At 35.7% G+C, this 12,002-nt stretch overlaps 1 protein-coding gene across 3 annotated transcripts; it reads left to right on the plus strand.

Moving 5' to 3' along the window:
* Positions 1-681: 681 nt before the first annotated feature.
* Positions 682-11,007, plus strand: pde6b (phosphodiesterase 6B, cGMP-specific, rod, beta). 3 transcript variants are annotated; one of them, XM_053479303.1, is made up of 22 exons: positions 682-1,259; positions 1,723-1,875; positions 2,081-2,170; positions 2,365-2,505; positions 2,817-2,891; positions 2,976-3,040; positions 3,652-3,718; positions 3,817-3,864; positions 4,501-4,650; positions 4,769-4,912; positions 5,011-5,076; positions 6,332-6,478; positions 7,026-7,133; positions 7,224-7,333; positions 7,464-7,551; positions 7,668-7,768; positions 8,225-8,332; positions 8,798-8,861; positions 8,944-9,018; positions 9,572-9,655; positions 9,798-9,954; positions 10,298-11,007. In XM_053479303.1, exons 1-22 carry the CDS (start codon positions 789-791, stop codon positions 10,351-10,353), a joined length of 2,568 nt encoding a protein of 855 aa, XP_053335278.1. In that variant the 5' UTR covers positions 682-788; the 3' UTR covers positions 10,354-11,007. The 3 variants fall into 3 exon arrangements, with proteins under 3 accessions (XP_053335278.1, XP_053335279.1, XP_053335280.1); XM_053479304.1 differs by having other exon boundaries at positions 10,301-11,007; XM_053479305.1 differs by having other exon boundaries at positions 1,235-1,259; positions 1,728-1,875.
* The last annotated feature ends 995 nt before the right edge of the window (positions 11,008-12,002 follow it).

A 12,002-nucleotide genomic window follows, 5' to 3' on the forward strand; every position in this document is an offset into this window, starting at 1 on the left:
CCTTTTGCTTAAGATGTTTACCCATTCTTAATATAGCCTGCATACTTCAGATTTGAAATTAGGGATTATTGATTATTGAAAATTTTTAGCTTACATTTTATTTACATGCCAGGTATATAACTTGAGGATGAGTCACATCTATAGCACTTACAACATTAAATATTAAAGCATGCTTATTCATTCATTCATTCCATTATTTATTCATTTATTTACCCCGAAAAAAATACTATCCCTAGTCCACTGTGCATTGATAATAGAGTAAATGTGGACATGATTCTTATTTCCTTCAGAGAGAAGAGGACAAGAGTGCTGAGATAATCAGCTAGTGTCCTGGCTGAATAGGGCTTAGGCATGAGGAGTGTGCCTTTAATAAGAACATAAAGACCTTGCAGTACAAAGGCCTGGGAGAGAAGACAATAAGCAAATCTAATATTTTTAATGTACGCCAGTTGAATAATAAGACGTTTTGAACTGACAAGTTTTTCACAGTGACTATTTTCTGTTACCGCAGAGAAGATATATAGACTATAGAGGATAAAGATACTCTGGTGAGGAAGTGGACACCAGCTTTGCTGCTGATCACCTGATCAGTTTTGCATGGGCAGATCCTTGTTCACCTTCAACACTACAAGGGAAACACCTTGCTGATGGTTTGTGTGGACGACCCTGCTGCTGCAATTTTTTTTACCTTCACAGCTTTGTAATTATGCATGTCAGTATATAGCTTTTTTCATTCAAGACCAGAGTTGAGCCTTGTTTGAACCTTTTGTGGTGCTTACAAAGTGAAGATGAGTGTCAAAAAAGAAGATGTGGAGAAGTTTTTAGATGGAAACCCAAGTTTCTCGAAAAGCTACTTTGCAAAAAAGCTTAAACCTGGAACTGTGGCATCCATGACAGGAGTCCCAGAGTCCAAAGTGGATTTGGATTCCTTTGAGATGTTGTGTCAGGTGGAGGAAGGTGCAATATTCTTTGATTTAATCAAAGACATGCAAGAGAACGTCAACATGGAGAAGGTGATCTTCAAAATCCTAAGGCGACTCAGCGCTCTGATCCATGCGGACCGATGCAGTCTCTTCATGTACAGACAGAGGAATGGCATAGCTGAATTGGCCACACGACTGTTTAATGTCAACGCTTCATCAAAGTTGGAAGAGTGTGTGGTTCCACCTGACTCAGAGATTGTCTTTCCTCTTGATATCGGCATAGTTGGTCATGTTGCTCAATCAAAAAAAACCATCAATGTTAAGGATGTTAAAGAGGTAAGATGTATTTTGCGATCTTTAAATATAACACAATGATGTAGGCTACTGTATTTTTTTTATTACATTTTAAATAAAAAATACTGGAGCACCAGTGACCATAATGCTTGTACATACAGGTAGTAGATGCACAATTTAGACCTGCAAAATCCTCTTGACATAATCCATTTATTTCAATATGTCATGACCCTTTCTGGCTTGGGGATTATTTCACTAGTGGCATTGTACAGTATTTTGTTTGTCAGCAAAAGAATACAAAAAGTTAAATAGATCAAGTGAGGTTATTTTTTTGAACTATTTAAGCCTAAATATAAAATGTCAGTATAAATATCCTACAAAATAAAAAAATCTTCATAAACAGCACTTTCATTTTCATTAATGACACAAGTAATTTATTTATTTATCAAAGACTATGACAGAAAAGGTATTTAAAACATTGATTTAAAAATCTTATTAATTCCAGAATAGCTACTTCAGTACATTTGTTGATGAGCTGACGGAATACACAACCCGCAACATCTTGGCTACCCCCATCATGAACGGCAAAGATGTGGTGGCGGTCATCATGGCAGTCAATAAAAATAACGGACCCCATTTCACAGATGAGGATGAAGATGTGAGTGATTTACAGCATAGAATAGCTTAATTGCATATTTCTTCTTTACATACATACATTTTTTAAAGTGTTAGTTTGGTCACTTACTGTCTAACCCTGAATTGCTAAAAGTAATTATGAAAGTAATTTAAGGTTCTACAAAAAACCCTTAATAAACTACTCAATTTAATATGTGTATGCCTCAATTAAGGTCTTTCTCTCACAGCTTTTTTTAAAGTATCTAAAAGTTGGCACACTGAACCTGAAGATCTATCACCTAAGCTATCTGCACAACTGTGAGACACGTAAAGGCCAGGTGAGTATGTCATAGACATCAAATAGGGCACTTTTAAATATTTTATTAAATAAAAAAATATAAATCATGTAAACAGGAACCATGTCTTTTAAATGTTTTAGATCTTTAGGTCAAAAACTATGGTGCATATCATAAATTGTTAAAATGTCTTCAAATATTGCAATATGATTTTTTGTGGTATGTTTTGTGTACAGCTGCTTTTGTGGTCTGCTAACAAAGTGTTCGAAGAGCTCACGGATATTGAGCGTCAGTTTCACAAAGCTTTGTACACAGTACGCGCGTACCTCAACTGTGACCGCTACTCTGTCGGTCTACTGGACATGACTAAGGAAAAGGTGTGTCCAAAAATACCATATACTGTGTAAAGTGGCCAAATTCAACTTCCTTCAAATTCCCATCTCTCAGTTCTCCACAAGTGATAAAGTTCATGTACTCACCACCTTTCCATTTCCTCCTGATTAATAAAAAAAAATCCTACATGCATTTCTTGATGGTCTGACTATCGACCATGAGCTTGAACTCTCAAACTATTTAGTCTAATATGTCAAATTTCCTGTTACCAGAAATTAAGCTGATATAAATGAATACATACTCGTTTAATACTAGACTTGGGTCTGACCCTTATTTCTCATGTGGTGTTGGACAGGAGTTCTTTGATGTCTGGCCTGTTCTAATGGGAGAACAACCACCATATTCTGGTCCTGTCACTCCAGATGGCAGGGTAGGTGATTTATCAACTCTAATATTTCACATTTGGCCAAATTAATAAACACGGAGGCTCATGTGTTCATGTGTGCTTATGCAGGAAATCATTTTCTACAAAGTCATTGACTACATTTTGCATGGAAAGGAAGACATTAAAGTCATACCGTAAGTTTTGCCTTACAGCCTTTGTCACAGTTAATACAGTATAGTTATAATCACAGTAACTTATGTAGTATGTCCATAAACAGGACATACTACATAATATAAAATGTCAACATATAGCAATTATTATTAAATCACATACTTTTCATCTGTTTATGTCTAATGTTGTAAAATAGACATGGTAGTTTCAGTTACTATTTGTGGTATAAAAGCCATAAATAATTGTTGTTCTCATAATTGGAAATAAGCCAAAATAGTGCAACATGATATATAGCAGAGATTTAAAAATTAAAAATAAAAATGCCCTGACACTACTCTGTCATTCTGTTACATTTTATGGTTAGAAAGTGCGGACAATGGACATTTATTCCATAAATGCTAAAAAAAATAATTTGCTTTTTAATCAGATGATATGTCACATGTTTCTGTTAATCAGCTGTTGCTACAGTATAGAAAGGATAACAACATATTAGAACATATTAGAATGAGCACATGAATACAAAACTTTAAATTGTAGTTTTTGTTGCAGTTATGATCTTACTATTTTAGGAACTGCTCTAATAGAAAATGAACATCTTTTTAAAACAAATGACAAATGATTATTAATGTTACAGAAATCCACCTGCAGACCACTGGGCACTGGCGAGTGGACTACCCACCTACGTAGCAGAAAGTGGCTTTGTATGTGTGACCATTTTTTTGCATGCTAATATAATTCATAAAGAAAATGTATTAAAACTGGAAGCCACATTACATTTAGTTTTTCTTCACTGCTTTAGATCTGCAATATCATGAATGCACCAGCAGAGGACATGTTCAAATTTCAGGTAGACGTTTCTCTTTCATAAAACAATAATATCAGGAGGTTCATGAGTGGGACAGCTGTATAATCCCAATCAGACGTATAGTTTTAGCATCATAAAATCTGGTTGTCAGTGAATTTGTCAGTAAAAACTGACAAATTGCATTTAAATATTTAATTTCGGTGACAGTGCAGGAACATTACAGACATTATGCATAAGTGGTTGTGTACTGGCATAGGTAGAATTATGTTACTCTCTGTCTTGTCAGTCCTTCCTGACACTAAAACAATCATGGCAGTCTATGAGCTCATGTGGAGAAGGGCAATACTTGTCTTTTAATAAGGAAAAGCTAGCTAATGGGAGAGAGTTGGCAAATTGACCAAACATTGACCAAAGTGGTAGTATCAAGGTTGTGGTGTTAAAGCTGTTTATTAGATCAACTGATCGTGCCATCATTCAGTCCCATCTGCCTTGTTTTTTTCAATGCCGTTTAAAAGATATCTTAGAGGTATTAACCCTTACGGTCACAGATTGGTGGTTGTTATGCAGCTAGTGACATTCGGCTAGTGGGTGGGGTTTAGAAAGGGCTAAACTGAAAGAAAAACAATTAACATCTCATGTCTTCTATACCAAGCATGCACTTCTATCCTTGTGCTGTAGAATGAGGCACTTGATGACAGTGGATGGACCATTAAAAATGTGTTGTCTCTGCCAATCGTCAACAAAAAGGAAGAAATTATGGGAGTGGCAACTTTCTACAACAGGAAGGATGGCAAGCCATTTGATGAACAGGATGAACAACTAATGGAGGTACATTTCTTAATTTTTAAACTTGGAAAACCACCACGTTCTTAGTAACTTACTACTTGTTTGCTATTTAAACATAAGTCTTAATTATCATTTATGATATAAAATGTTTATTTTAAAGGCTTTGACCCAATTTCTGGGCTGGTCGGCACTCAACACAGACACCTATGACAAGATGAATAAACTGGAAAACAGAAAAGACATTGCCCAAGACATGGTGCTGTACCATGTAAAGTGTCGAGATGATGAGATTCAGAATATCCTTGTAAGTCTTAGGTTACAAGTATTGAGTCACAAAAATCACATATTTCTGACAATATCAGGACAATACAGTGCATATTTAGTTTTTTGTTTTTCCCCTAGAAAACCAGGGAATATTTTGGAAAAGAACCAAAAGAATGTGAAGAAGATGAACTTCGGCAAATCCTGGTATATACATATTATAAGCTTGTCAACACGTTTTATTTGCATGACAAAATAAGATGCTGTTGTATTGTTGGTGCAATATTCATGCTCATTTGCAAATAAGATTTTTTCATTAACATGCACAAAGTTAATGATAAGGAGCAGGATTTAGCTGGAGGCAAATGGTCATTAAACTGGATGTTAGACTAAGGAACAAAACAAACTTGCAACTTGGTGTAGGTTATGGGTTGAAGCATCCCGTGAGCTCATGACCAAGAAGGCTACCTTTTTAGCCTCTTGCAAGGGTCTGACTGGGTCTGGGCTAAGGCTTGGAGCAGAGAAGGCTATCTTTTAGGACTTTGGTGGAGACCTAGCCAGAACAGATATGGGCACTTTGTGAGAATTTGGTGTGAGCCAGACTGGGACATGGAATCATCAGAATTAGGTGTGTCACAGGGTCTGGCTGAGGCTGGACTGGGCAGAACAGGGTTAATCCCAGGACAAAAAGAAGAGCAGGATATGGTTTTGGCAGACCTAGGCTCAGCTTGGATGGGGCATGGTCAGGTATAGTGGTGCAGGGCATGGTTTGGGGCAATAGGACATGGCTTGAGTGGAGCAGGATTTGACTGGAATGCGTGATAATCAGCTCTCTCTGTGCCTCCGGCTGTAAGAGGAAAACAGCATCATTCGAACCAGCGCTCCCTGGATGATAGGGCGAGCGCTTTACCACTGCGCCACTTGAAGGCAGGTATAGGTTAGGTTAATGAAGAACTGGTCTTGGCAAATCTGTATTAAAGTTAGCATGGGATAGCATCAATGAGATAACAGAACTGGCAGTGAACTAAAAGATCAGACAAGATAACAACAGTGCCAGACAAAAAAAAAACAACTTCAATGATTGGGACATGTTTACAGTTGCAGTCTTTAAACATTTTCCAGAACTTGAACAGAAGACAGTCAGAGCACGTTTTCCACCTAATCGGCATCGCCATTATTGCAACTGACCTTGCCTTGTACGTAAATGCACCTGAATCCAAAAGGATATTGGTAGTTTCATAATAAAAGTCCGACAAAACCTGAAATAAAAAAATACTGCACAGCATCCAGAGATAAACTGTGACACTGACACCCTCAAATGATAAGGAATACAATTATTTAATCCAAATACAATACAATCTTAGTGTAACATTTTAGTCAATTGTTTTTAGTAAATATTATAGCTCATGTTATTTATATACACATAACTGTTGTCTTAACTGTTGTCTGATCTCATATGTAGAAAAAAGAACTTCCAGGGAGAAATAAATTTGAGATATATGAGTTCCACTTTTGCGACTTTGACTGCTCAGAGCTGGAATTGGTGATGTGTGGCATCCAAATGTACTATGAAGTTGGTGTTGTGAAGAAGTTTCAGGTCCCTCAGGAGGTCAGTATTTCTGTCAATTAGCAGTGGTAGTTTTTGTTTTGTTACTAAGTGAATATGAGGAGATTTGTGATGTGTGAAATGTATTTCATGATAAATATTCCAACATTGTGTACCTAAAACTAAGACCTGTTTAGTGTTTGGAATATTTACTGTTAGGAGATTTAGGAGATTTATTGTTAGGAGGAGTCCCAATTTAAGTGTAGCATACAGTCTCGCTGCCTCCAGTGCTGATTTCAAGGCTACAGTGATAAGGGAAAAAATCCACCTCATGACTAGAGTTTAACCAACCTTCATTACATCTTTAGTGCTCACAATAAAATCTCAAGAGCAAGTTTTGTTAATTGACTCGTTTAAAAAGAATTATCATTTTTGAGTGCAGTTTTCAATTTTGAATCTGTAAACCAATTTTATATTAGCATAACAAAGGACCTTTGATACAAAAAACTCTGATACAATTTAACTTTGTTTACAATGTCCACATAGAAAATCTGTAATTTTTTTTTTAAATATCAGATATTAAATGACCTGCCATTATTTTCTCCATTAGGTTTTAGTACGGTTTATGTACTCTGTAAGCAAGGGCTACAGAAAGATCACCTATCACAACTGGCGCCACGGCTTTAATGTTGGACAAACCATGTTTACATTACTAACGGTATGAACCTCTTTAAGCAACAATTTAGCACAAATTTGAGATGTGATACTGTGATATCTATAATTAGAGTTTAATTATGTGTGGAGTCAGACAGGGCAGCTGAAGCGATACTACACAGACTTGGAAGTCATGGCCATGATTACGGCAGGATTCCTACATGATATTGACCACAGAGGCACTAATAATCTTTACCAAGTGAAGTAAGTCACTCTCACTGACCAAGGCAGAATTTTGGAATGGAGCATATGCCAAGTTTGTTACATAAGAAATAAACCACATTTATTATAATGTCGCAATGTTTTAATTGTGATTTTTCTAATATGTTTTTAGATCACAAAATCCATTAGCAAAGCTTCATGGGTCATCTATTCTGGAGAGACATCACTTAGAGTTTGGGAAGTTTTTACTTGGAGATGAGGTAAAAAAAATAAAAAGGCTTTTGTAAAAAAACAAAAACAAAAAAAAAAAAACGGTTGAGAAATTCCCAGACTGCCATACGAACTGACTGATTGGGACATATATTTTTGGTTGCAGACTTTAAACATTTTCCAGAACCTGAACAGAAGACAAACAGAGCACGTTTTTCATCTAATCGACATCGCCATTATTGCAACTGACCTTGCCTTGTATTTCAAGTGAGTATTCATTTTTTATTAGTAGGATTTTCTTATAATCATTTAATTGAAGCTAAGGTGTATAAGAGTCAAAAAACACACCATGTTATGGTGTTATAGAAAAATATTCAGTGATAGGATTTTATACCCTGATGTTTTTATATACAGTACAACAGCAATTTGACAACAAATTATTATTATTATTTTTTTAAAACACATGAAAATTTTTCCATGTTCAATTTAACAAAATGTATTTTAATATTTAATATAAACATTTCCATCTTTTCTAATGTCAGAGCTGCTGTTTTATAAAATCTTCACTTTCAATCAGCATCTGGAATTTAACTACACTTATGTATTTTAGCAAATAGGAACTGCAAAATAGAATTAACATACCAATAGAATAGAATACACAATTCACAAATGATTAATTAAAATGTTTCACCTATTTCAAAAATAACTCTCTAATGTTAACAGGAAGAGGACTATGTTCCAGAAAATTGTGGATCTTTCTGAAACATATGAGGATGAGAAGAAATGGGTTGAGTTTTTGTCTTTGGAAACAACGAGGAAGGAAATTGTAATGTGAGTGCAAACATGACAATTGGTCACTAATATAAAAGCTGATCAGCCATAACATTATGCCCAATATTGTGTAGGCTCCCCTTGTCCCAGCTCTGGCCCCTCGGGACATTACTCCACAAGTCCTTTGGGAGTAGACTGTGATGTCTGTCACCAGTTGGCTATCATGACCAACATTGTCTTTTTACCTGATCTTTGTGCTGCATTCTCTTTTCTTTGTAATCGGATTGGACCGATTTGGTCCCCATAGGCATAGATGAGCCTTGGGTTACAATGATCCTGTCATCGGTTTACTGGTATACAATTTAGAATCAGTATTATTCACTTCACCTCCAGTGGTCATAGTGCTATGGCTGATCAGTGAACAAATAAAAACAATTAACTTGATGGTTTGTTTTACTGCTTCAATAAGTACATTTTGTTCATTTCTGTTTTGTGGATATGGTAATGTTTACATGGAAACACTAGGGCCATGATGATGACTGCTTGTGATCTGTCAGCCATTACCAAACCATGGGAAGTTCAGAGTAAGGTAAGTATGTCTGGATGAAGTTATCTCATCAAAACAAAGTTCTAGATGTATAACTGATGTATAAGATTTTGTGTCTATGCAGGTGGCACTGTCTGTAGCAGCTGAATTCTGGGAGCAGGGTGATTTAGAAAGGACTGTACTTGAGCAACAACCCATTGTGAGTCTAACATGGTTGGCACTTAGCCCTAGTAGCACACTTTAGATGATCTTATTTAGTTGTCTGCAAGTTGTAATTATAAATCGGGACTTTTGATGGTGATGAATAACAGTTTTCTTACTACACTGGAGCCATGATCAGACTGTCTGCTAAATGTTTGAAAAGCTTGCCTCCCAGGACCTCCTTAAATGGCCCAAACATGTAGAAATCATTTGAATTGAGGTCAGGACTGTATGGGAGATGTGGCAATAACTCCCATTCAAGTTCCTGTAATGTGCAAGTAGTACAGTGTGCAGTATGGGGTTATGCATTGTCCTGCAAAAACAAGACATTTTTGTCTGTCCTTTAAGTTATTAGTCAACTGTCAAGGATTGGGTGTTCCAGTCAGCAAATTTTCACAGAAACAATTGATCCTTGACAATTTTACGCCTTCAACCACAAGTCCCAGTTTGACATATTTCAGTTTGACTTGTAATTTTAATCAGTGAATGAGGGGGGTTTAAATGTATGTTTTAATGTCATACATAAGCCCTTGTATTCTTTCTCTCTTTAGCCAATGATGGACAGGAACAAAGCTGCAGAACTGCCCAAGCTTCAGTGTGGTTTTATAGACTTTGTTTGCACTTTTGTCTACAAGGTATTATTTAACAGACATCTATAATTAAATCTTAATTGCTAAAGTTGCATTATACAGTATTCTGGTTTAATATACCAAAAAAGAGCTTGAATTTTAAAGCCAAAGGAAAAATAAGCATATTACATGAATATATCATCGGCAGGAGTTTTCACGGTTCCACAAGGCTATCCAACCAATGTATGATGGCATTCTTAACAACCGGAAAGAGTGGAAGGCTTTACAGGAGGCTTACGAGGCGAAGCTGAAGGAAGCTGAAGAAGCAGCCAAGGCAAAAGCAGAAGAACTAGCTGCCAAAAAAGGTTTGGCAAAGATATCACATAAGCAGCAGTCTCACTATAATTTTGCTTAATTTGTTCTTGAAAGTGAAGATTATGCAGCAAACTAGGTTACACAGCTGTCATGTAGAATATAGAAGGATCAAAAATCTCTTTATCTGTAAAGTTTAAAATGACTTTCTGGGTGAAACTTTAACATGATGTCAGTTGAGAGAGGGTTGTGATCATTTTATTTTTGTATTCCATGGTGTTAATGTCTCTTTATGGACATCGACCTTTTTTAGCAGGGATGTAACTGGCATTGACTGGCATTGTGTAGAAAATTATAAATGGTGCTGTATTTGTTAAAATGTTTTATTTTCTTTAGCAGCTGCCACCAATAACCCATCATCATCAGGATCGAAGACCTGTTCAATCTGCTAGAACTGGATGGCTGTTAGAAAAGGGAGAATGCTTTAGGGATTCAACACAGCCACTGAAATGGACACCACATGGTGAGAGTGGCCTCAACCCCAGAACAGAGGGACACTAAGAAACACTGAGAGAACCAATAAATCACATGCTCACATGCACATAACAAATATTTGTAGATGAAAACCAAGATGAAATAGTTCAAACATTCAGTTTGAACGGTCACTGGTTGTGGTTTTCGGTTAAAATCATTCTTGTTGTGTCATGTCGTATGAATTTTTTCATCAAATGCAATAGCTATGAGATAATACTTGCTTTATTTTAAAGTACATATACCAATTCTTACCAGTGTTTGTGGAAAAAAGTCTGATGCACAAGCTTTGTTTCATACTTACAAGTTCATGCTTCAAGGACTCCTGTGTCATTGGGCAGCATTTTACCTGAAAGGCACCCTTTGCAGTTTGGTTTGCATTATAAGTCATTACTGAAAACATTTGAGAATGGATCAAAGTTTAGTGAAAGCTACAGATAGATGACAAAGTAACACAACATAACATTTGTTGGCAAGGTGTTAGGCCATTGCAATCCACTAGAACAGCTTCACCTTACTTCAACTTGCTTGTACAAGTCCATGAAGCTGTATTGCAGTAATGAACATCAATCATTCTTTTTTATATGACTTAAAAAATACAATAAAATAATAATAATAATAATAATTGTTATTATTATTATATTATGGTAATGGAGAAAACTATAGAAGGTCACCTGTACACTGTATGATTTTGGGGCATGATTTTAACAAAAGACAGAGAAAAGTCGCACATTTAAAAAAAAAAATATATATATATCCCCATCTATATGTTTCTGGTTTTAAACACAACTGAGCACAAAACACAAAAATAAATGCCAGTTACAAATAATGCAATTTACTTATAGATCCAAATTGTGTTAATTGCACTTTTAATTGAGATTACCTATATAAAAAATAGCTGCTTTCCTGTGGAAGATATTAATGGTCTCTAGACCCATAGGGTTCTCCAAAATGTAGAGAAATGTATATACAGTATTTATCTAAGACATGTGCTTATTATAAATGCTTGTTGATCAGTATGAATAATTAGAACCATTTTAATAGCATCATGGTACACATGCACTTGAACTTGTGTAATTGTTCTTTCATATCCTTTATATGAATTTTCATCATGGCATTACTTCAAGTGCTACCATACATATGCTTTTTCATACGTCTGAGTTTACACTTGAGACACACGCAGCTGGAGGGAATACCAGTGCCAGTGGCCTTCATATCTCTACACCACATAAATATTGAACGTCTTCTAAGCCAACTTCTAATGATGCAAAACCTACAAATGTCATGAGTCTAATTTTGTGTTATGTTTAAGAAGGAGGACGTGTCTTTTTATGATCATCTACAAAAATAGTGGACATTACCTGTAAATCTTTATTATGTAAACGAATCAAATAGACTACTTAGGTTTAGCAGGAAAGCATGACATTAAGATAAACTCATATATTATGACAATTAGTTTATTTTATGTAATAGAAAAAAACTAGATCTTGGCTTAATTAGGGGTCCATGCACTAAACTAGGATTTTTAACTAAGATTTTTTGTTGGTTGTGTTGCTTTTTGGACGCTGTC

The sequence above is a fragment of the Clarias gariepinus genome, chromosome 19, assembly GCF_024256425.1.
Source record: "Clarias gariepinus isolate MV-2021 ecotype Netherlands chromosome 19, CGAR_prim_01v2, whole genome shotgun sequence".
Lineage (NCBI taxonomy): Eukaryota > Metazoa > Chordata > Actinopteri > Siluriformes > Clariidae > Clarias > Clarias gariepinus.